The sequence below is a fragment of the Lutjanus erythropterus genome, chromosome 9 (assembly GCF_056507025.1).
Source record: "Lutjanus erythropterus isolate fLutEry1 chromosome 9, fLutEry1.hap2, whole genome shotgun sequence".
NCBI classification, from domain to species: domain Eukaryota; kingdom Metazoa; phylum Chordata; class Actinopteri; order Lutjaniformes; family Lutjanidae; genus Lutjanus; species Lutjanus erythropterus.
This window is the reverse complement of record NC_139325.1, coordinates 38,812,613-38,839,127: the sequence shown is the minus strand read 5'-3', so window position 1 is coordinate 38,839,127 and position 26,515 is coordinate 38,812,613. Positions and strand designations below refer to the sequence as shown.

The 26,515-nt window shown below is 42.4% G+C and overlaps 1 protein-coding gene across 3 annotated transcripts in view; it reads left to right on the top strand.

Moving 5' to 3' along the window:
* sema6cb (semaphorin 6Cb) overlaps positions 1–26,249 on the top strand; it is a 124,272-nt gene extending 98,023 nt beyond the window's left edge. The window contains exons 16-19 of one of the 3 annotated variants that reach the window (XM_084727565.1): positions 1,470–1,528; positions 2,028–2,078; positions 7,488–7,565; positions 23,806–26,249. In XM_084727565.1, coding sequence (XP_084583691.1) covers positions 1,470–1,528; positions 2,028–2,078; positions 7,488–7,565; positions 23,806–25,139 — 1,522 coding nt within the window. In that variant the 3' untranslated portion in view covers positions 25,140–26,249. Of the gene's footprint in view, positions 1–1,469; positions 1,529–2,027; positions 2,079–7,487; positions 7,644–23,805 lie in introns of all 3 variants that reach the window. The other 2 variants (XM_084727564.1, XM_084727566.1) reach the window with 2 other exon arrangements.
* The last annotated feature ends 266 nt before the right edge of the window (positions 26,250–26,515 follow it).

Below are 26,515 nucleotides of genomic sequence, written 5' to 3'. Positions count from 1 at the left end.
AAACTTTGCCATTGAAGTTGCTGTGAGCTGTAGATTCAACACTTTTAAACAGAAGGCAGAGGATAACTTCACCTCTGGTCCTGACAAGGCAAGGCCTTCTTTCTCTGGGCACCTGCCTCCAAGCCGTTAATGTATGCATCCGTTTAGGAGTCTGCAACTCCACGTACCTGTCATAAATATCTTCATCAGGAGGACAGGACGACTTGTTTCAGTGAAGTGATTTTACCCCAGAGAAAAGACTCTGCAGCTACTCCTGGGTGCCAAAATGTCTGCATTAGTACACTGCACACTGACTGACAAAAAACCAAAACAAAAATCAACCACTCGACATGAAGAATCCCAGTCGACTGAGGGCGAGGGGTTTCCGACTGATAATTTGAAACTTTCAGGGGGAAGATCTGGTCGTACCAAATGATATCGGCACCAACCAGGCGCACTTGGATAAAAAAGTCACCAAGTCCAAGTGAAGTCCATGTGTGTGAAACACTGGTTTTAGGCTCCCTTTCTGCACGCATCCACACTGTACAAAATCTTCATTATTTAGTCACTATGTTCTTGAGAGATAGAAAAATGAAAAGAACAGTATTGAAAAGTTTTCAACAAGACCATGTTTTCCTGTCTTGACTTTTAAAATCTCCTCTTTTTTCCATAAAAATCCACATGAAAACACTTTAAGTGCTTTTGAGGATAGCATTTCCATCTCCAGGATCATTTTTTCACAGTATTTCTCTTACTCCTGCAGAAATCTATGGATGTTTTGTGAATATATTTTCCCCTGCCATTAGCAATGCAAAGAGTTCAGCAGCAGAAAGTCTCTCACCATGGTAAATGACAGGTTTGGTGTCACTTGCTCTCAATCAACAGACTCCCCTCTAGAGTATTTTTCACTGACATTCAACAATCATACAGAGAGACGTTCAGTCCAGAGGGTACCAATTTCACCAGCGGATGCCTCAGTAGGCTAAAATACAGTGCAGCTACAGAAAGTGCTATGTATGAGGACAGGAGCCCAGATCTAAAACGTGTAGGAAATGACTGACTGAAGTACGAGCAGAGGCGTCAGGCTGAGGGAAAGTGAGGACGCCACAAAGTAAATTACAACTTTTCATCACAGACTAACTCCTCGAATCTGCTGAACACCACAAAATTGATGATAAACCACCTTGGAAGAGGATCCGAGGGTGGATTTTCCCGTCAGGTCCAGCCACCACTGTGTCCTCGCGACAAATGCGAGACTCAGACACTCTGACCTCAGCCAGACACAAAACAAATTAAATTTTGTTACGGTGCACTTAACTCCCCGTCTCCGAGCAGTCCCCATCAACAAAACCAATTTTGGGAAGACTCAAGGAGGTGATTTGTTAGAAATAGACAGTCAAGGAAAATGGATTGATTCAAATTTACTGATTTGTCTCTTTGTCTTTGTCGCTGTGTGTGTGTTTGTTTGGTTGTTTGTTTTTAATTTTCAGGGGCGGGTTTGAACAGGATGTGGAGAACGGTTACCATCAACACCCTGATACCTGCCACGGTAAGATGAAAATATTAATTTATTTCAGTGATTTACAAAAGTAATAAAAAAAAAAGAGAGGGAAAAAAAACACAGACTGATCAGATCTTGATGGCAGAGCAACAGCAGACACAAGTGATTGCGGATCTAATGAATTATAATGGAGCATTATAATGTATTTATTTCAGTGCGGGCAGCGATTCAGTGCATATTGAAGGAGCTTGAAGAGCCGTTTGTCCCCGTTCACAATCCCTGCTGGAATACTGTTCTCAATCTTTCTATCTTAATCAAGCATTTGCTCACAGAAGTGTTTTTATAACAGACAGAGTGGCTTGTTAAAGCTCCTTTGCATGTGTCTGAGATGTAATCAGAACCGCAAACAGGACAAATTCAACAATACGTCTCCCATTAGACATGAATGAATTCTTGCCAAGAAGCCATTAATATTGACTAATCACAACTGCACACACTGATATCATTTTCACTTTCTTTGTTTTGTTTTTTTTGTTTTTTTCTCCAGATGTCCTGGCAACGACTCGCAAGCAAAACACGGCGCTAGATTCAGCGTATGGTCAGTGGACATGTCTTTGTCTTTACCTTGTCTTTACCTCCCTGATTTAGCTGGTCAACACTAAAGGCTAACAGACCGAACTCAGCAGGTAGTCTTACGCCCACGTATGATTCTACAAGGCTGTGTCCACTAAAGTGTTTCTTTCTGAGGCCAGCGTATTTTTTAAATGATTTGCAAAGGGAGCGTTAACGTATGAGCATCCTGAATATCAAAAAGCACCACATATTTATACTAGCATGGCGGGGAACTCCATGTTTGGCGTTTTTGCTCATCGGCGAGAACTAGTTATTCTACTGTTCTTTTTACTCAGCTGCAAAGTCACAGTGGAGAAGGGGCGGGACAAATACCACAAACTGTGTCCCACTAACACAGTGGTCCCTGAACCAGCTCTTTAACCAACGGTGGTCCTCACTGAGATGTCGCCTCACCCACAACATCTCATGAACCCACACAGATCAGTGGGTCCCTCCTCTCTCCTTACATGCTTCAGCTTTCTGTCAACCAGAGCCAAAATTTTACCATGTGTCAACATTTTTATATTCAGTATTTATTGATAACACAAACTATGCAACTCATAGATTAACCCTTACGTCCACTGATGTCCCATATCATAATGATCAAAGCGTCTAAACTGACTGCACATGCAAAGTGCTCTCAAGTGCTCCCAGCGCCTCATGTTTTCAGCTGGGGAAAAAAACGCCTCGGTGGACACAGCCTGTAAAAGTTTTTATAGAAGTTACCTTACACACAGAAAGGTTTTCTCCTTGCAGCAGCTGGTTTGCGTCCATCAACAGCCATGATTCAGAGTTAATGAATAGAGTGGATTTAAGTTGTGGTTTTTAGTAGGTTTGGCCAACATTCCTATGGGTAACATTAACAGTTTACCCAAACAGTTATATTGTTGAGATTCTGGGAAGCTTTCATCACTACAGTAAAGTGCACAAGTGGTCAGATGATTGTGCAGATTGTAAGCAAACCCAAAGTTTAGCTAAAGGAGCTTATTTGATGGTGAAACTGTATGTGAGCGCACCCAAAATCTCCATTATAGTTCCATTAATTCGTAAACACGCACAGCTGCAGTGAGTATACTGCAGCAGGTCTGTTTAAACTGAAAGTCGGTCTGCAAAATCTCAGTTGAAATGGGTGTTTAACAAGGGCAGGTATTTCTTTTGTTTGGTTTGATCATCTGATAAACTAGTAATCCTGTCCTGTTTGATTCTGTTCATATGTTTTTGAAGTTGGTGAGTAAAGCGTTCCAGTAGAAGTGTCGGCCAAAACTATGAAAATAAGACCCATAATGTTTAAAAAAAAAAAGGAATAGTCCTTTAAATACCCTTGAACAGCTTATTGAACCCCAGCCTCCTCACTCACTGTGACTTTATCTGGAGAGGGTGTTCAGATTTATTCAGTTATATGCCTCCAAAGTAAATGTTTTTGCACTTTACAACTTGGGAGGTTAGAGAATATTTCACTGAGGCGGCTGAATGGCCACCTCTCCTTCTCAGCCGGTCTGACAGCTTAAACATTGAAGCCATTGTCTGAAGCATCACTCCTCTGATGGACCAGGAGCTCTGCTGGCCAGGCTGCCTAATGCCCTGTATCAAGAAGGATCATCATCCCTGTCACGTCCCATTACTCCCCCGCTGGCCACGCCGCGCAGCCCCTGGCATGGCCGGAATAGAAATAGAAATGCCGCCAAGCTGGCTTGCTCTCAGATAAGATTGAGGAGGTGGTGTTCAGACAATTTTCTAACACCGCAACATTCAAAACCAGTCATTTTCAATCAGATAGCTGTTGGCCAGCCTCGTTCCCTTTTATCTCCACAACTAAAGCACCCGCCTCAACTTTATGAGGAGTTTTTAAGACTTGCTCAAAGTCAGATCCCTTTGTCACCGCGCAAATTGGGACACAGGGGAGATAATGGCAGTGGTTGATCCAGCACAGTGATTAGTATCATCACTGAGCCCATCATGCTGGAAGATGTCGGCCATTACGGCTCAGCAGAACCATCCATCCTGCGAGTCTCTTTCCCTGAACAGAGGCCACTTTGTCTGCCAGAGGCTTCGGCCCGAACCTCCACAGTCCCACGGTGCCTCAGTAGTCCGTAAAGCCTCCCTGCTGGAGGAATTATCACTCAGTCGGTAGCAACCCTCCTGCTTAATCCTGCGGGGCTCTCACCACCCTGATGCTTCGCCGCTCCGTTTGAAGTTCTCAACACGCAGTCAGATTCTGTCTCTGTTGTTTTTTGGTGTTTATATATTTTTTTTCCACACAAAAAGCCTTTTAAGTCTCTGCACTGAAGATCAATTATCAGCTTCCCTAAACAATGAAACACCCCATATGCCGAACAAAGCTGTTGTCACACAGGGGCTCCTCTCCCTGTTCATAAGCACACCAAAGGCAGGGACGTTTTCTTTCTTCCACTTCTCTGTCACCCAAACAATCGCAGCCAGCAGAGGGAAGGGCGTGAGACAAACGCCTGCCTGTGTAGGTAATCAAATGTTCCTCTGTTGTATAATGTGCTTTTTTTTGTGCTTTAACGACAGTAAAAAAAAAAGGGGACAAACAATATAGTCCTATGTGCCCACTCAGAATAACACAATTGTTATAAATTGAAGTAATGATGAAGTCCTGGAGCTATTGTCCGAGGCGCCAGGGCCAAACACCCCCTGGTGTACAGTTTTTAATTTGCCCGGCGCAGATGGCGAGCTGACGGGGCACCTCATTCAGAGTGAACGCTGTCAACTGGCTCACAGCGAGAGGGAGAACAAGCCCTTTTCCTCCAGTCTGAGTGTGAGCTCTGCAGAATGCGAACGTTATGGCTGGCTTATTAGCACAGGAGCCCAAGCCAATAGCAGCATGCTGCTCGTCGGACCTCAAGGACAACAGAGAGCTAATAATGCAATCAAGATGTGGAGTGTGTCATCAAGATAAATATGTTTGATAATACAGGGCCCGTGGCAGCTAATGCCCAGCGTGTTTCTCGGCATATGTCTGAAACGATTCCAAATGTGGCCGTCATAATGTTTGCTCGTCTGCCTCAAGGTGACGGAGTTTCCTGTGAAACAGCTCAGCTCGGGTGAGGTAGTGGAAAAAAAGCTGTGGTGAAAAAAAAAGGCATTAGCCAGTCAGCCACTGGTATCTATTTCAACTTATCTGTGAAAACACTTAGCAGAGTGGACGCAGAGGAGTTTTAACAGTGGTCATGAAAAAAAAAAAAAAAAAAAAAAAAAAGAGGGGGATTTTTCTGTAAAATAAGCTGTGAACCAGAATTAAATGATGACTGAGTGGTTCAGTCACAAAAGACTGAAAGCCATTCAAATCATTATAGTATATTGACCCAGGAGTTACAGGAAAAACACTGGCTCTTTTTATGTGGATGTCCAGTCAGTGCTGATGGTAAATGTAGTCAATTTGAGCAATAAATGCAGTTTGTGCTACAGTGACAAAGAAAGCTGAGGTCTCCTGCTGCAAAATCTGTTGTTCTTCCTGCATCCAGTGATCTCACAGTAATGTCACTGGTGTTAAGGAAGAACTACATGCTGTTTCACTTGGGATTTGTAGTCTCTGTGTAGCTAGAGAGCATGCTGGATGAGTATTGCACAATATTTGTATTGGAGGAACCGTTGTAAGGGTTCTGTGAGCTGGATAACTCGGTCAATATTGCATGCATTGAGGAATTTATTGCTTTAAGTGACAACTTTTACCATCAATTTTTTTTTTAAAATATTATAAAAGTGCCGAAAACCTTTGCTGTTTGTAAAAGTCGTTCAAGACTGTCAGGGCTTGTGTCCATATTTTTTGTTTGGTTTTTTCCAGTGTCTTCTCTTATTTGTTCCAATGAGGAGAGAGTATATGCAGCAACTGCAGCATCCTTTGTACTCCTGTACTCTGGACTTTGTTGTGCAGCCACTCCGAGCGTTTCTATTTGGGAAAAAAAAGTTGCTTTTTTTCAGGTAACCTATCATATATTAGATGGGACATAACTCGTCACCATGGTAACCAAGAAAATGAAGGGGAAGCTTGTTCTGCCAATGTCTGTCTATCCTGAGCCTTATGATTTTTTTCTGACAAACTCATAACAGAGACAGAAATGAAACAAATGAAAATGTTGAGGGTTTTTTAGCTTAGCTCCCCCACACACACACACACACACGCACACGCACACGCACACGCACACGCACACGCACGGCACAAAATTAGCAAGAGCCCCCAGCCAAGTGCTGGTAAAATATGCAAGTGGCTGGTAGATGTGCTTCAGCAGCTAAAAAACAATGGCAGGGTTCAACGTTAATGTTACTTTTCTCTTGTCCAGTCGGATAAGTAGGTCAGATATCAACTTGTCCAAATAAATTTTTACTAGCCCCTGTGAAAAATGTTTTTATTCATTAGCAGTTATCAAATACCAACAATGATTAAAGTTAACTGTCCTCTTTAATCTGAGGCTGCAGTGATGCAAAGTCATGCCTTTCAATGTCTTGTTTGTCCGTCCAAAGCTGGCGAGCCTTATTATTTAGCCATGAATGGTGATCTATTGAGTGGCTTGTAAAGTTTGAACATTCACTACCCATTTGGCTGGTGGACAAAAAAGTTCATTTTTCACCTTGTAAAGGGCAGACAGTAGAGCAAAGAGGTGAAGTGAAGGTAATGTTTTACCTGAATTGACCACAATTCGATTAAAAGTAGAGTAGAAAGGTGATATTTCCATCTGCTTTGTCCACAGTTGTTATTTTGCACAACCACAACGGGCTTAAGATAATAGCGAACTGTTATTGTCAAGATAATGTTGTCATAGAAACAAAACCCATGTGCAGCGTTTTTTTTTTTCCTCTCACTGCTTCATCCCAGCCCTCCTCAGTGTGCTACCAGCACTTTTTTTTTGCCAAACTATATGGACACAAGCCCTTACTGTTCTTTATTAGTTTAGAGTCTCTTCTGACAAACTGCCAGATAGCACTGTTATGACATTTAAAGAGTCACAAACTTTGCTATAAGACTTTTTTTTAAAGTATATGAGTTGTTTTTGAGTGTGAGCAGCACATCAAGAAATATTCTGAAGAAACGTGGATATGTCTCTGCAAATGTTGGAATGCCAAACTCACCTGGAGAGACTGAATGTGGGTATTAAGCAGCGTGTAAAGCACACTGACATCATGGTGTATCTGTGGGGGAGTGAAGTGAACTGATGGGTGAATTAAATTCTGCTCTGTGTGCTCATCACGTTGCTCACTGTCGGCACTGGGTGTTTATGCTAACGGGTGACGGTTGTCTCTCCACTCAGGACTCACCCTCATTTCTCTGAAGTTGATTGTCCGGGCTGATTCACATTTTCACTAATCACTCACTCTGTTGCCCCTCCCTCCTCCTCCTCCTCCTCCTCCTACCCCCTCACCTTCGTCACAACCACAGGGAAGACCACACCCACAAGCGCCAGCACAACCTATCATGGGGCGGCATTCCCAAAGGAGGCAGGTGACCCTGAAAGAGGTACAGGTCCTGATGGCCCTCCCCCCGTGGGGGAACAAGGGTCACCTGACTCGGAGCCAATCAGTGTGGAGATGGAGGGTAAGGGGGAGGGATGTCTGTCCTCAGTGAATCTGCAGGGGGATTACACTGCTGGGCCCCTGAACGCCTCATCGTACACTTCTAACCAGACTGACCACTAACAAAAAAAAAAAATAACAAAAACTACTGTTTCACTCTGGTAGAACAGTCTCATTCCCAGCATGCATACCTGAACTGAATCAGACCTGTGTCTCCATAGCGATGGCACTCATTTCAAATGTAAAAATGAAGGTTGAGATGAAGGTCCTCCATCTGTGGTTTGCAAAAAAAAAAAAAAAAAAACATCCTCTTTGCATTTTCTGATAATGACTGGCATTGAATAATCGCTGAGAAAATGAGTCCTGACCAGTAACAGCAGAAAGTGACTCTTGTTGGAGGCTGAAAATTAAAGAAGTCATGTGAGGGTATGCACGCTCATATATGTGTAAATGTTCTCTCAGGGTGAAATATCACTTTCATTAGCTCACTAACACTTAACTCACCAGTCAAGCCAATCTCTTAGTGAAAGGCAGGAAGCATTACTAATCAATTTCTTTGATCCATACACTTCATTAGTCGCGGTGTTACATGACGCGATGCATAATTTCCCGGGCAGCTCCACTTAATGGTTCCGCTGACTTAAAGCCATGCGTAGTTAAATTGAAGGCTGCTAAATGATAAGTGTTCGATATCGCTGAAAAGTACAGCATACATTTTCACTAACAAGATAAATATGGTTCGGAGGGATATTAGAGGCGGATGTTCTTGTCCCGTTAAATTCAGCCATACATCTTGATGTGCTCACATGTGAAAGATTTAATGACATGAAATAAATACTGCATTGGCTCTAATTAACTCCTCAAATCAAGAAGGGAACCTGAGTCTAAACAACACCGCTCCCTCACGGCCTTCCCTCATCTTTTATTTAGCTCGTCAACACACACAAATATTCCCTCAATGTTTTCCAACACACTGAATAAAATCAAAGCACAAGCCAGGTAAGCATCTATCTCTCTGTGACCATTCATTTACATTTATAATTTCTGTTCCCGTTTGAGAGAACGGCGCGAAAGTCATTTCCCTGTGCAGCTAACACGGCGCTGACTTTTGAGAGTGCAGAGCCAAAGTCCTGACACCAACTTCCAGCATAACTTTTGTTCCACTAAATCCTCTTCAAAGGTTCTTTGATCCGTTTTTCTGACAGTTTTTCCCGAGAGTCTGTCAATATTGTAAGATAAACAAATATCTTTGGTAGTAGCTTATATTAAAATTTGATTTTTTTTTTTAAAAAAACAACAATTAGCCACAAAAATGGGAGCTGATTACCCTTAACAAAATTGAGGCACATTGCTGCTATTAATTGGACTTCATCAGTGTTTCCCAACCTTTTTCCCGCCTGCTTGTATCTAAAGAAACACAGCACACACACACACACACACATACACACACACACACACACACACACACACACACACACACACACACACACAAAGAATAATCATTCATTCCAAAGCTTTCTTGTACAATAAAACATCATATGATGAGACCTTCATCATCATTTTGTGTGCCTGAAGCAGATTAAATGAACAGTACAAACACAACAAACAGTCGAGACAAATATAGATTTAGATTAGATCTCACTATGACCTTGATCTTTAGAAGAGTCCTTCAGCGTGTTGCATTTAAATAGAGGGACTCTAAATCACCTGTTGGAGGAGAGAAGTTGGAGGATGTTCTTTTTGTGAGCTGCATGAAAAGCATGCGTCACAGGTTGGGCAATAATCTTTGCACAAATATGGATTTGATTATACAGTTCAGAAAATTATCATCAGTTATGATTATTTGACTTCAAATAATCTTTGGTAAATGTCTCTTTTCTGATATATTTTCAAACTCATCCTTACCAAAAGAATAATAATGAATCTTTATCACAGAGTGTGAGAGGTGACAGAGGTGCGGCCTGCTGAGTAGCCAACCATTATTGAGTGAGGACTAAGAAGTGCGTCTTTTTAAACAGTTTTGTACACAGACTTTTGTCTAAATTGTGATTTTGGTTCTGTGCAAATCTAATTTGTACAGTGTCTTCAGTCTTCAAGTCAAAACAAAATACTCACATTTTGCTTATTTATTTGGCTCACATCACAAATAATGAGACCGACAGACTATCGACTGCACACTGGTCTTTTTTCTTTTTTTTTAACAGCTCACACACAGTATTAAATAATAAAAGTAGGGATGTGTATTGCTTTAAAAAAACACCAGGACCCTTACAGTAACACCAACAGAGTGCTTCATTTGATCCCATTTTTTCTGTTACAGCTGCTGCGATAGCGGACAAATTACATAATTCATTAAGACTTGCAGTGATTGGCTGTGAGCAAAAACATACAAATAGTCATTTCTCTCTAGATCTTGGTGCAAAAAAGATCGAATGCAGGTACTGTTTAGAGAAATTTCAATCTTACTTCATACGGGGCTGGTTCAGTCCCAGCTGTAATTACGATAGGTATTCTTGTTCAGAGATTAACTGTTAGGTCTGTTAAACATCAAACCAACAGCCTGAAACCCAAAAATATTCCGTTCACTGTAATGCACAACAAAGAAAAGTTCCGTCTTCATATTTCGGAAGCCGAAAGCACAAACTTTTTGGCATTTTTGGCTTGAAAAAATTACTTTAATAGTTAATTGAGTCATAATTTCAGCTCTGAAACTTGTATTGTTGAGCTGGATGTTTGTAATTTGTGTGATTACAGTGAATGTGAATGTCAAAGTGAATTTAAGGTTTCCCCACTCCCGGAATTGCAGCTTCTGTTCTCTATTCACACATTATTAAAGGCATCAAACCTGTAATCTTGCAGTAACGGCGCAGAGTCTGCAACAATTAAACCACACCATTCAGCTACCTCAATAAATGACATGACCTATAAAACTCCAACCAGTTCTTGAATATTTAATTACATCTTGATCTTTATAGGCTTGAGTCTCATTATTTCTTACATTTTTAATTTGACAGTTGGCACTCATACTGATTAACCTTACAAGCTTTCAAAAAGTAGGAAATTCCAGTCAAAGAGCTGCGTAACCATGGCAGGAAGATTCTGTGACCCTCAGATAATAAAAAAAAAAAAACTGCAGAGCAGAAGAGAGAAAGTTTGGAGCATGTTTCCCTTCTCGACTTGATTCGACTCATGCATATTCCTGCAAGTTTAGGGAAGGAGATACAATTCGTTTGGATGCGATTCAGGACGGACGAGTCGGCATGAAGCAGTTTTTGTCCTCCACTTGCAGCTTTCTTGCACAGGCACCATGTCAGAAGTCCATAAATCCTCAGGAAGTGAAAGAAGCTTCCATTCACACACACAGAGACTCTCTGGCTGCAGTGATGAGCTACTCAGGCTCAAATGAGAAAAGCCCATAACAAATAAATAACCAGCAGGGGCCTGAGCCAGGCAGTTGGACAACAGGGGGACGGTACGGGAGGGGAGGGGGTGTAGGATGTAATAGAAACAGCAACACAATCTATTGCAGCCAGAGACTGTGACACTGCCGGTTCAATCAGAAGAGGCGGGCAGGCTGGTTGATAAGGCACGAGAGGAGCTGGTGTGGAAGTAACAGCATCACAGTTCCAAGAGGACCTCCAATCTCTCTCACTTCCTGTCCATTTCTCACCACATATCTGCCTTTCTGTCTGTACCTTCTGTAGAAGCTACACAGCTGTGTCACAAATCTCCCGGCGGACACAAGGTGGGCAAGAGGACGACAGTACACAGATAGTGGCCAAATATAGGACAGCCAATCAGCAGAGAAAGAGACAAAGATACCTGAACACAAGTTGCAAAACACCACGGTTAAATGGATATCCAATTTGCTCATTGTGACTGAGAAAATTGTCTCATCAATCCAAACTGTGTCCTAAGAATCAGTCCGAGCATCGTCCAAATATGTCCTTTCACACATGCAGCATGCATTAGGAGAATGTCGGCAGCAGACGTGTTCCCACATGTTGGAAATGCTCCATATTGTTGAGGTGAGGAAGTGACACCTGCAGTACGTGCTGGAGGACGAAGACTCATCTGTAATGACTGTTTTTGCACTGATATCAATACAGAGTCTCAAAATAAACTGTGAAGGAAGCAGAGAAGGATGATAGATGCAAAGATTAGCTGACTCTTTTTTTTTTCCAGTATGGCGGAGGCATGCCCCGCCCTACTCTAACATGCCTTCGCCATCCTGCCCAACGAGAGAGACACTGCGCTGCTTTTTTGACTGTATTCTGATATTTTCACATCACAGATAAAGAAGAACTGCATGAAACTGGAGCTGAAAAATATTAGACTCACCCATCAGGCTAGGTTATCAAACCAGACCGACCTACTGCTTTGAGAAGACTTTGATCAAATGCCGTCATCTTGACTTGCAGTTTGCGCAGATGAACACCTTTGACTTGACTGGAACCTGTCAAAAAAAGACTAAAGACTCGACTTGAAACTCGTCTTTGAGAATTTTTTCCCCCAGTGTGCTTACCTTTTGTATTGTTAATTGTGCACTTGCCTGTGAGTGCTGTAAAAACACTTTTGAGTGCATAACTGTGGCTGAGCACTAATGGAGGACCGCAGCTGCTGCTGACCCACTGCTTTCACCGCACACCCGCCGTAGACGAGGTGTTAGTCTGAAAGACTTTAGACCTGACTCAGACTTGTCTCAAATTACCCCCAGAGGTTTTAAAAAAAAAAAAAAAGTTCCACCAGTCTTTTAAAGTTTCAGCAACAGTTAGCCACTCTACTAGCCATCAGGCTACCTAACCAGCAGACATGCAATCTCTTTGCACTAAGGGTTTTTCACAGCAGATATTTTGACTTGCAGTAGAAGAAGCACACTCCATCCCTCTTGTTAACCTGCCATTGCAACAGAGGGGTTATTGAATGTAATGAATATGTTAGTTTAGTCTGCCTGACTCATTTTTCCTTTATCTGACAGGGGTTTGTGCAAGTTAGAATCCATGGCCCTGACCATGGCTCTGAAATATTAGTAGCCGACCTGTCCGTGTCTGTAGCTGTCTGTGCTGCTTAAGTAGCAGAAGAAGCAGACAGTGATTTTTTTCTCTCAGTCCTGCCCTTTTGTTAGTTTAGTCTTGGCTCTATAATATTCTTTAACTATATAGGTATTATTCTCTAAACCAGCCATTCCCAAACTAAACAATGCCACAGCCTATTTTGAAATCTTGACATCGTCTGTGGCCCACAAAAACTTTCAGTCAAAGCTCTGATCAACACACGACACCAATGACGAGATAAAAGATGCATTTTGATGATAATACTGTGTAACACCTGGTAAACTTTAGACTGGTAAATTTACCTGGTCAGATAAATGAATAATAACATGTATGACTTTGCTGTATTAGTTCTGATGGCTTTTTAAAGACATTTTAGGGTAATTTACAAAATTGGCAGAATTTAAATTATTTCTCACAGCCCACCTGTAGTAATCTTACGGCCCACCAGTGGGTCACAGCCCACACTTTGGGAATCACTGTTCTAAACTACAGTATATAACTGCAGAGAGGTGGGGCTCTGAGCTGGTGGGTGATATTGATCTAAAAAATACAGAGCCACGAGAGTCATTAATGAGTTGGTTCGCTTGTCGCAGGTGAACGAAATGAACCGGGTCCATCCCCCCTGTTAAAAATTGATTTTATCATTTGGAGCTGAGCTGCTTCTTCTGTGACATGTCAAAATGTCATCATTGAAAAAAGGCCGATTAACACCAGCTTTCCCTAGAACCAGTGACAGTTATAGTTAGCTAGTAATATAGATATATAATGTAGATTGTATGTTAATTTCTCTTAAGACCGCCTGGTGTTATGTGTAGAAATCCAAAAGGCTCATTACAGCCTCTTCACAAAATGACACACATACATACAAAATGCACAGTGACACATCTGAAAGACAGCACACAGGTTTGATCCTCACATTAGCTCAGCAGTTAAACCCCTGCGTTCTTACAAATATCTGCTTGTCACGCAGAAACAGAGACCTAACATTTTTTAATATAAGTAGTTATTTCCTCCAGGAGTGTCACTATACTAAAATGATCTTTTTTAAAACAAGGAAAGTTGGTACGCCAGTGACTGTTTATTTTCATAATCATTTCGAGACTGTGGAAGAAATATTCCCCTTTATTATGTGTGACAGGTGAGACAGACATGACAGCTTGGAAAAGTTCCCCCAAGTTCCAAAAGTTCCCCTGTCAGGAAACGTCTCCCGTATATCATACGAGCAGAAGTAAAACCGCCTGTAAATCCACTTCATCAGGAAATGTCAGCGAGATATAAACTCAATAAGTAGAAGGTACACAGGCAGTCACTCGCTTCACGTGTACGGCCCTGCTAATCCTAACCACATTTGTTTTTTTCTGATGCTCAGATGGCAGATAAAAACCGTGAAGTGAAATATTCGCTCAGATGTGGGTAGCTGCATTACATTATGTAAACACCAGGGAAGACTAAAAGGCAGGGGCAGGAACCTGTTGACCTGCTGCTATTTAGAAAAATGCCAGCAGTCAGGTTGGACTAGAGCCGTTTCTGCCCGGAAAACGCCCACCTCTCCATTTTGTATGAACACACAGAAAAGTGTGCGTTAGCAAAACTGCATTGCACATGTCTCTGGACCTGTGGTGCGTTGTCTCGCCCTCTCCTGCCCTCTATTGTGATTTGACCTTTTTCCATGGCTCCTCTGCACACTTAGGTGAACTAGCGTGGGTTGCACTAAAAAGCCCAGGCTAGCAGCTAATTTAGCTGACAAGCACAGCGCGATGGCTCGTTAGGAGAATCAAGGAATAAAGTGAAGCGGGCGGTTTTTTTTTTTTAGACTCATTAAAACGCTACAGGAGGAGAGCAAGGAGTGAACTCAGGCTGAACCTTTCCATGAGGAAGGGCCTTCGTCCTGGGGGGGCCATCGATGCCAGCCAGTTTTTCTAAAGAGTTATTTATACTTCTGAAGACCATGGCAACAGACACCGCCTGTATCATCCAGTCACTGATCAGGCTCAGAGTCTGTCCCCTCTAACCACCGTCACAGTGTCTGGTCCTCAGAGAAGCTTCAGTCCACATCAGCATCAGCATTTCTTATTATCAATATTTAAATGTATTTTTTAACACTTAAAAGTAAAAACAAGCAAACATATAGGGTTTAATATTATAAATATCTCCTCTCAGGCATAATCTTCAAGCAAAAAGCAAAGATTTAAGGATTTAAGGGTTTAATTCTTAGAAGCACACAGTTTCACTAGTTAAAAAATAAATATCTACCTTTTTTTTCCCAAAGTTTCACTTTTCATTTCAGCAATCATTTTGAAATCAGGCGTCACTCTTTTTCAAACAGTAGACAGCATGTGAAGTTGGACATTAAAATATTTAAAACAGTTTTAGATCTTTAAGGGTCAGATGGAGGCTGCATATCCAGCGCAGGTTCATCATGACGGTTAAACAGAACTGCCGTCTGTCGGGTTTCTTTCAGCCCGTTCATTAATGTTGACCCTGCTGGCTACTCTTACATGATTTATCACAAGTCAGGCGCACACACACACACACACACACACACACACACACACACACACACACACACACACACTTGCTTCGGTTTTTGAAACGTTGCTGCCAGTTTGAACTCCCTGAGTCATAGTCATGGTGTAATGGCGCTCATTAAAGGTCACACAAAACTAGGCCATTTTTCCCTCCGCTACGCTCACCAGCACTTTACGGCGATTATAAGTGACATCATGTTTTACTACAACAACACACTTTGCTGTGTGCTGTAAAAACTAACCTTAAAGGCATTTACACACACCGAATACTTCACTTTCCATAACCGCCTCTTTTAATGGCCCTTGTTTCCATGTCGGCTATTAAAGCTCAGCTCAGTGTCAGGATGAAGAGCCGTCAGCTCTGGGCGTCGCAGCGATCCACGGGGGCCCGCAGTGATCGAATCCACCCACGCAGTTGTCCCCGGCTCCTAGCCCTAACCCCTTACCCTTTAATCTGTCTCATTGACCTCTGGGGAGTATTTCTCCCATTTTTTTACCTGCCTGTTTTTCTCGTTCTTTTCCTTTTTAGTTGGACTAACCCTTTAGCTGTACCTGCCTCCTTTGTTGAATTCTCTCTCACTGACCCTTTTCACCGTCTCTTTTATGATCTGCCTCTCCGGTTTTTTACAGCTGATGGCTGAAACTGTGCGCAGGTGTTTGAGCGGCCTGCGAGCAGTTTCTCCATCTCTTAAAGCAGCAGTTCACTCCAAAGACAGCGCTACATGAGACGATGACAGATGTGGGTTTTAACAGGAAGACAGCTGTAAAATAAAGATTATTTGGAAAATAAATGGTACACTTGTGACCAGCGAGGTACTTAAGATTAATGTCCATTAAAGCGCCTTCATTATTAAAGGGATAGTTACAATTTTTTTAAAATGGGGTTGTATGAGGATCTTATTCTTAGTCAGTGGATTACTTACAGCAGATGGCGGCTGACAAGCCTGAATTTGGACAAGCAGGAGGAGCACTTGTGTAAGAAGCTAAGCAATGTACTGCTGAGGACAGGGTCAGCAGCAAAATTGATTTTAGACACTTTAAAAAAAGTGTACACTATAGTGAGAATATTTTCATTTAACCTTTTCATCAGAGAGCCTTTTCTGATGGGAAACCACCGTCATACAAACCAAATATTGCTCTTTTTAAATCCACCAAACTACTTTGTCAAAAACTGTAACTTTATGTCACAGGAGTCACTGCTCTGTTGCTGCCTCGGTTAGTTTGTTTGTCTTACTGTGTGAATTTGGTTATTTAAAGGGTTAGTTCAGATTCACCAAAGTCACACAGTAATACAAACTAAGTAACTGAGGCAGCAGTAGATCAGCATCTTCCATGTCTGTGAGATAAAATTATTTTTTTTGCCAATGGAGTCTGGTTGCTTTGGACAGGAAGCCATGTAATGGCAAGATAATGTTTTTTTTTTTAGGTGGCTAAAATATGTTTTGCTGCTGAGTCTGTCCACAGCAGTGCATTGCGTAGCTTCCTACACTGGCACTCCAGTCTGTTTGTTCAAACTGGGAGGATACCGACCACAATCTATCTGTAGGTAATACGCTGACTATCAGTAAGTTCCTCATACAACCCCACGTCAAAAAGCCCGAACTGTCCCTTTAAGAATCAGTCTCCTGACCTTTTTGTTTGGTGCATGTGCTTCATGTATTTCCAGTGATTAAGACAGAACTGCACAGAGATGAATTTTTTTCACCATATCTGCGAGGACTGACTTTGGTGTGGACTGTCTCTTTAAGTCGGTCGGTAAAGCCAAGATCCTTCCAGTGCCGCCTTTCCTCCGTGAACGTAAAACCACCACACCGGTTGGAAGTTCGCATTGGAACCATTTTGCTTTACCAGCCACTGAATGGCAAACAAGCAGCTCTTCTTTTTTAAGTTTCTGGTGCAACTGCATGTATAAAAGAAAAAAGAGAATTTAAAAAAAGAACATCACTCAGTGCATGTGCTCTGCCTGGTTTAATAGCTTGCGATAAGTTAATTAGAAGCCTCTTTAAAGGGTCGGTTCACCCAAATTAGAAAACAGCATATTTTCTTATTCACCCTTAGTGGCATTTTGCCATGCTGATAGTTAATTACATTTCTTATTCTATTATTAAAAATTTGCTTCCACTCTGTTTGTTCTGGTCAAAGCAGTGAAAAGTTACATTTGAAAATTCACTTGCAGTTTGTCTTTTAATTAATATTTTCATTGGGATTCTTTTGGGTTTTCCAAATGTATTTTTTTTTTATGATTTGATCAGTACAAACAGATTTCCTCTACATGTCCTGGTGTTGTGGCACAGATGTGAGAAATGAGAAAATATTTTTTTATAATTTGAATGAACCACCCCTTTAACCAAGCACTATCTGTTGTTTGAGTGTTTGAAACAAAATGTATACTTCTACTTAAAAACTTGACTTTCCCTTTGAAGCGCAGGTGTAAATACTGAAGGACTTCATACAGACAGTGTGGTTGTGATTGCCAGATGCCACAGCACGCCTAATTTACCTGTATTCAATCAAAACTGTAATGAAATCTATGCTCTCTATGCATCAGCACACCTGGAATGAAATGCAGTGCTCATTACCACTAGTTTTCAATTGGAATGGATCTGTTACATTACACCATATCACCTTAGCTCGTGTGCATATATTAAACCGCATCCAATTGGCTGAGCACTGAGGTGGAATATTATGCAAATTCCTAATAACAAGTGTACATGATTGAATTCACTCAGTCAACAGCCAGAACCCTGCACACATACAGCACATATACCCAGTGGGTATGTGTGTGTGTGCGTGCAGGCACACAGTGACACACACAATCATGCTCTGTTTGCTAACCATGTCTGTCAGTGCACAGACGTCAGGTATTAAAACTGTCAAATTACAAAAGCTCACAGCAACAGGGCAGAGCCGCTCTGCTTTTCACCCAGATTTGGAAAAAGGAAAATAATTCATTTGTTCCAATCTTCAACCTCGGGGTGTCTTTCAGGAGTTAAATTGTTATTTTTAGTGTGGAGGAAATAAATCTCCAGCATTAGTGGGATAATACTCGCCTATGAAGCCTGGGGCCATTTTGTCTCTTTGGCTTCTCATTGGGATGGAGTAGCCATTAAGGGAACAATTACATGCACTTGTAAGCTTGCAGAAGCAGAAACTAATTAGGGCTATTTTGGAATGTCTTCACTTGATGCGCAAAAATAGAACACAAGTTGTTCTCCAGGTTACAAAGTATTTAAACGCACCCTTGAGAAAAGCCTGATGCAATGGAAAAGTTATGTGTAAAAGAAAAAAAGTTGTTCCTCTCTGTATAAATAATTTCATATCTGACCTTGAAAGTGTTAAAAATAAAAGTAGCCGCTCCCTTCTGGCAATATTTTAAATTCCATTTTTGTAGAGTTCTGATGCTTTAATGTCCTGCAAGAGATGCAAAAAGGATTCTTTCACAATTGAGCAAGTATGAAACTTCAAAGTGTTCAGATTATCAGTAATTGGTGTCTTGGAAAAGCTTATGGGTGCTGTATTGTTAATGAAGTCAATTTTAAGATGTCTGGGAGCTCATGAAGACATCAGCCTTTCACTTAATCACTCAAATTCTTAAGAGAAGTTGTCACTTCCATTGTAATTTGTTTTCAGACTTTGACACCTGCAGGAACAAAAAAAACACTTTATTTCCCTCATGCAAAAACCGTTTCCAATTAGTACGACGTGGCACAGACAACGCTGTGTAAAACTTGCCTGTTTACATAACCTACCGCGCCATCTATTTTTAACAATATGGATGCAATCACACGGCGCTTCTCTTCCTACGGCGCTGTGGAGGAGCGCAAGGGTTGTTCTCCAACCATATCACAGCTGCCGCAGAGCACCAGACTTCAAAACCCAGCAGAGTGACGGTCTGTCACTCACCCCATCACGTCTGTCTGTCTCTCACTCTGCCTCCCTCCCCAGCCTCCTCCTCCTCCTCCTCCTTCAAATCTGCTCCGTGCACATACATTCACTCACTCTCCATCTCCTTTTTTTTCTTTTTTCCAGCTCTCTTGCTTTCATCTCCACTCTTTCCCTTTGCTCTTGCTCCCCTGTCTCTTGGATCTTTGAGTCCTCTCACATTCACTCCACTCTTCATCACCAGTTTGTCACCAAGGTTGAATTTCACCCCTTCATCTTCCTCTTCTTCTTGTTTTTCCCCTGGCTGTCACCATCCCTCTCTCCCTTTGCCTCCCTTGCCTCCTCTCCCGCAGCCCATCTGTCTTTTTACCTTTTGGCAGACTTGGGTATCTCTATATTAAGCCTTCTCTGAGCGGAGACCATGTTGAGTTGACACAGAAATATAATGTGACGATGTAAGAGAGGAACACTGACTCTGAAGCTATGTAAACATTGGAGGGAAGTTGTGAAGCGAGCGTAAAGCAGCATTAATTATCGCCTCGACTCGAGGTGACGATTTCCAGCCATTAACTGACTTTTTTTCCAAATTAAAAATATTGTAGTTTCAAACCTCAGCGTTCAGTTTCCAGACGCTCGTGAAGAAGTGCAAAGGAAGCCAAGTCGATGTGTACATTTATTCAGCACCTCCTGTGCGCCACCTAGCAGCTTGCCAGGCTGTTGGTATGATTCACAGGGTATTAATTTCACTGTGACCAGTGGCACCATATGTCCCACATACCCAGTGATTGAGTCATCCGGCCGGCTCATGAAACATGTTGTGACAGGTCGTTCGTGGACTCCGGGTTTGTTTACCTCAGCTGCCCGTTTCACCCCCTGTCGTGGCACTTGACTCATACCCCCTCAACCAGGAGGGACCCCTCAATAGGCCTGTAGCCACCGCCATGGAGGGGGGTGTCGCAGTCCAGAGGGAGCGGATGACTCACAGGTACCGGGAAGCCACAGGGGTGACAGGAGGCAGAAAGCACACTGAGATGAGAGCAGCCTTTCACCGGCGGGACACTGATCTGTTAGAATCGCAAACTTGGACCTACAACGATGCTGCGGAGCTGATTGCCAGCCTGTGTAATGAGATAAAAAAAAAATGTCCAAGATTAAAAGAAGAGGTATTAACAGGCTCACTGCGGCATCACTTTTGATTGCGTCTCCCACTGGGATGCAATTATGATTTATGACTTTTTAATGTGGTCATAAGTCGAGGCAATCATAAGAATAAATGGCTAAAAATTGAGCATTTTTAATTGGAAGCTCTATTCAAAGCGTTATTTGTAGAAAGATTATAGAGCACCACAGTGTCTCTCTCTGTGGGGAAAACGGAAGCAAAGCACCCTACAAAAATGACTGGAGTGATACATGGCGATGAGATAATAAGCCTCTACGAGCACACCTGCTCAAAAGTCTACAGCCAGATAATGAAGAGGAGAAAGAACTGACCGTGTTTCACAGTAACTTCATGACCTAAATAATAAACTGTTCACCAGAAACTGTGAACAGATCCGTCACAACGAGAGATAAACCTTGTTAGATTCTAATTTTGCCGTATCTGTTCCCAGTTTGTAACAAGATTCTGTCAAATTAGAGCCGTAATGATGACAGGAGGCAAATGACTTGTCCTTCCATATCATGCATTGTGTAGTTTGCATGGTGTCAGGCTCCTTTTGAGGCTCAAGAAAATGAGTTTAGACTGCACTCATTTTTGCTTTTGTCTCTTGTGGATTTTGTGATTAGATTTGACAAAAAATGTACCGGGTCTCTGGTCGGATTTTTCACCAATATTTGCTTCTAATCACGTACACACATCGAGGAAGACCTTTTATGGTCCTTGTAACACACACTCATTACCTTCAATAATGTTCATCCTGTCCTCACTGTCTCAGGAGGTTTTATTCACACCCTTCATTCCACTAAAATGAAATCTTATCGAGATGTTTGCCTCAAGAGGGCTGTAGAATTTCCTCAGTTTTTGGAGGATTTGATTGTGTTCATCACAAAACACCTCCACAAAGGGTGAACAGACATCCTGAAAAATGTAAATATGCATCCTTAAAATACTCTTATGTAGGCTCTAATTCTTGCAGTCAGATTACAAATGTCTTGTTGCAAAATATGTCAGAGTATTATTGATGTTTTCATTTTTGTATTGCACTGATAAAGCTATCATAAATAACAAATTGTTAATGCCATTCGACCAGTTTTAAACCAGCGAGTGCAGGCCCCACTGTGGGACAAACTGGTGATAAAAATATCTAAAACGTGTTTGTAAAATTCTACCGTTTAATGACGTCACCTGCATGTAATGATTCATGCATCTTGGACTCATATCATCCTCAAAATCTGTAAGTGATCAGCATAATGTTAATTAAATCATCAGTTACAGTCTGATGTTGTTCTAAATTATTATTTTCATATCTACTGACATGCACTCATTTTCATCTGGTCCCCGTGCCTCTACATGAGATGAAAAGTCACGATGCACCTCGCAGGATTAGGCAACATGATGACACTGAACAAACACTGAAATGAAATGAAAGAGATTTTTCAACCAGTAGAGATCTTTCTCAGTAGCTCTCCCTTAAATCTCTCTGGTTATATGAGGCATTTGTGGACAGTAGTGAAATAAATTAACAGATCTTCCCAGTTAAAATGCCTCGGGATGGCTTAATGCTACTTTTCATGTCAGATTCCGATATCAATACTGCAGGCTTGAGTATTAGTATATACAGATACCAACCGGATACTGTTTCTGTCTGTCTCTCAAACAACTAAGCTTTTAATAATACCTTTAATGTATTATTCCTGTTGGATGGATACACAAGCTTAGCCATCTAAAACTAATCATGCTTAAACTGTGAAACAAATATTCTACACCTCCAAAGGAAGAGCCCACAACATGACTCAGAACTGCAACACTGCTGCTTCATTTTATTTAATTTTTTTCACGCAGAATTTTTAGCAGCATTTTTGATTGATCAGCACAATTCAAACATTTAAAATTAAAATTAAAACAACCAATTTATGTGACAGTTTAGGCTACTGGATCGTGCAGGATTATAATCCCCCCCCAATATCCGATCCGGTGATTTTGGCCCGTGAGTATCGGCTTGGCTAATCCCTAATCGACAATCAATATTTAAATTGAGTTTTTGCAAAGTTCGCAAGATGAGAATTGTGTTACGACTGCAATATAACATGACACACTAGGCTGCAACTAACAATTATTTTCATTATCTTATTTCCTTGATAAATCAATTAAAAGTTTAGTCTATTAAATGTCAAAGAAATATGAAAAATGCTCATCACAATTTCCCAGTCTGTCTCCTAATTGGTTATTTTGTCCAACCAACAGTCCAAAACCAAAAGACTCCTTATTTATAATCTTAAATGAAAAAGAAAAGCAACAAAAATTAAGCTAGAAGCAGCAAATGTTTAACGCTTTTGCACAATTAATCAAGTATTAAAATAGCTGGCAAATAATTGTCTTTTTCGATTGACTGACTGATAAATGGACTAATTATTGCAGCTCTACACTAAAACCTGATAGATCTTATCCATACTGTTCACATCATTCAGTGATGAATTTCTGTGAATTTCCTCTTAAGATTTCTCCATAGTAAAGAACTTTCATTTTGTCAAGTCTGGGTCACTTAATTCAGAGAAAAGATTAAAATTCGCTCTAATGCAGACCTAATTATTCAACTGATCTCCCTCATCCTCCTCCACCAATCATCCTCATCACCACTCTGAACATCTCATAAACTATCATCAAGCCTGATTTAGACATCATCACTTTCCATTTTCATTCTTGAGCGAAGCTTTCATTAGCTGTTGAGTTTAGCTTGTTTGGAACACCTGCATTTTTTCCCTCCCCGGCGCAGCTCAGCTGTCCCCCTCCGCAGACTAATCAGTTTCACAGAAACTGTCATTAAGGGCGGAGAGAAGGGTCTGACACCACAGATGGCAGCAGCCTCTTGCAAATGAGCTCTGATTATGAGAGGTGGCAGGTTTCACTCCTCTTATAGTCGATGCCTTTCACACCATTAGGCAAACACAGTACTAGGGTCACATCACCCAAGGACATTTACATGGTAGATTTACCTCAGATAAGTAACCTTGTGTTTTTGGTGCGTTGTCGCACTGACTGTCCCCTCTGCTTCATTTTGAAAGAATCTGACAACCTCATTTGAGTTTGTGTTGGCAAAGGCGCCACACTCGGTGAGCTATTGGATAGACCTGTTATTTTTGGCTCGTTCATCATACCAGGTGCTCTCGCTCCTGATCCTCGCATTGGAAAGCAGAGTCTGTGAAAATGACATCAGGTTCCTGCTGCCGTGCTCCCATCAATATTTAAAGCTCTAACTCATTTCGGAGTTGATTTCTCACTGACTCGGGAACTCTTGGCCTCTGCCGGTCTGAGTGGAAAGCACAGGACCTAGAAAGAAAGGCTGTATTGATCTATTAACAGTGGAAGGAAAGGAAGCCAAGAGCTTAGTTCAAACACCTCTCCCATGCTGTTTCCCACATAGTGAAGCCCCTGTAAACACAACCTGTCTGTCCCAGCTGCTACTTGACCTATATTAGCTCTTGAAAATGTTTTTTTCTTCTGGCTCAGTCAGAAAAGGTCTTAACTGAAGTCCCGTTTTCTCAATCTTTTTCTGTTTTGAAGGTGTGAGGCGACCACCAGAGCTGGAGAAGACCAATCACAGTGTCCATTATACTCTCCTGATTGCTTGTGTCTTGGTGGCCTTCGTCCTTGGCGCCTTCCTCTCCGGGTTCCTGGTCTCCTGCTACTGTAACCACACGGGCCACAAGACCAAGAAGTTGTCGAAAGATCCAGAGGCTCCGATCCCGCACGCCCTGTCCCTCCGCAGTCTGGCCAAGCTCAACGGCCTCCTTGACAGCCAGAGTAAGGATGACAAGCTGGAGGTGTCATCGCCAAAGATCTACAACTCTTTCTTTGCCAACAGCAAGGAGCATCACCCAGCAAGGAGGAACCACCATGGAATGACAATGGGAGACCTGGTACACCCGCACCACCACCACCACCTCCACCATTCATCAGAGCTGTCTGGTCTGCCTACACCAGACTCGACCCCAGAACTGCCCATCAAGAGCATGAAAGCCTTCAAGAACCAGTGGGAGAAGAACCAGAATTGCAACAATGCCAAGGAACCCAAGTCTCACAACATTGGCTCCAGGCCCAGCTCAGCACTGCTACACCAGCAGGTCTTCCCGTACTCCCATGGCCTGTCCAATGGACAGTCACTAGTCGGAGGTCACCTGCATCCAGAAGAACGCAAAATCCATAATGTTGAACGTGTGTTATCTCAGCAGCCTTACCCTGGTTACTCTCAGAAGGTGATGGAGGTCACCTCGCTGGATGAGCTCCTGAAGCACATCCATGAGGCGAGCAGCAGCAAGAACTCCCAGTTAATGAGCCCATCGGGTCTGATGGCCAGCGGTGGTGGAGGTCAGCTGGCATTCGCCAACCGCATCCAACCTCAGATTCCTGAGACCGAATCGGCCCCCTACTACAGCTCATCCACTTTACCCCGAGACAGCCTCACCCGACGCATGGATGTTCCTCCAGACATTCCCCCACACCACCAGTCCACGCTGGAGAGGAGGCACTCCTCCCAGAGGCACTCGCTGATTGCTGCAGCCACCAAGATGCCCAACGGAGGCGGAGTAGGAGGGGTGGGTGGAGGAGGAATGATCCCCCGCCAGCACAGCTTCAGCCAACGAAACGGTGGGCCCCACCAGCCGCCTCCCCTCCTGGCACGGATGAACTCGACGGGCAGCGCCTGCGAGGTTCACTACCCTCTCATCCCCAATGGGTACCTGACACGCCAGCACAGCTACAACGGAGAGCAGCAGGAGGTCCCGCACAGGGGTGCTATTGTCCGCCGGGCCTCCTCGCTCAAACCCGACGTCCCTCCGAAGCCCCTGTTCATACCTGCCACGTCCCCAGTCAACCAACAGGGAAAGTTCAACTACTGAGGAGGTACACTCCTGGACTCGAGAGGGAGTCTCCCTCATTGTGTCTTCTTAAAGGAACTTCCCTTTGAAGAAATGCAGTGGGTTCGAGGTTGCAGACCTTCACAAGAAAACACAACCGATCGCGTGGCAGCCAGTGTCACTGTGGACGAAAGCCTCAACCAAACTTGTTTTTTCCCTCTTCTTTTTGTCCAACGAATATCTTTGTACCATATTGGTATTGCTCAGCTACTTGCTTATTATAGGACTGCTGACTCGGGTGACGTGACGCCACCTCCTTATATTAGGCTGCCAATGTCCTCAGTGTGGATTTACAATGCAACTTAGTTTTTGGACGCGTTGATGTTGGAAAAAAAAAACTTTACACATCAGTCATCTTGAAGACTTAAAAAGCCAGAGAGGCTCCTGCGATGCTTAGATTCATGCTTTTGCTTAACCTTTTCTGATGTAGTGTTGGTAACCAGTCCCCACCCACCCCACCCTCGAATGTGTTTATATTATGCATGTGTGTGTATATATATGTGTGTTTATATCCACACCGTATATGTATACATATACATATGCAGTATATGTAACCTGTGGTGAAAAGTCAGCAAATTCCCCTGAAAGTAGTTATGTCTTTGCCTTACTATACTCTTTCATCTTTGGGCATACCAAACGATCCCCCCTCCACCCCTTAAGAAATATCTTAGGGGAACCAAATCATGCACTTCATCAATACAACCCATTGTCAGTTGGCTGATAGCACTGACCCAAATTTGTTTGTGTCGACAAGAGAAAGGAAATACTTCAACAAAGCAGCTATACTTGTCTTCTTTCTCTTTTCTTTTTCCCGTCCCAGCAGATGTCAGGTCAGAAGTGGCGCGATCGGGTCCATTTAAGTTCCTCGAGAATGTTTCTCTAAGATTGGTGCTCCACAAACCTAGTGGGTCCTCTTAAATGGAAATAAAAACAGAACTGTGTACTGGACCCAAAGAGGACAGGTCAAAAAATGCCACGCCACCTGGCATTACGAGAATGAACATAAAACATAGAACGGACTGCAGTTATTATAATTATTAACTTTGTGGCTATTGGTTGTAAATAAAGGAATAATTACTAGCCAAATTTTAACTGTATGTGTAAATGTGTGCCTTATTTAATAATAGTGTGTGACATGGGGGTAGGGGTTAATGCAAGGGGCTCAGATGGCTACTATGCTACAGTATATTGTTGGTGTTTCATTTTCTATGGTCGTCAGTATGTGTCAGACAGTATCCTATTGTATATTTGAAGAGTTTCATTCCAGAATGTCGGTTAAAAATTTGTCACCCATTCTGATAAACTGCGAGTATGATCGTAACACTCACTAACAAATTATATGTTATATCATATCTTGA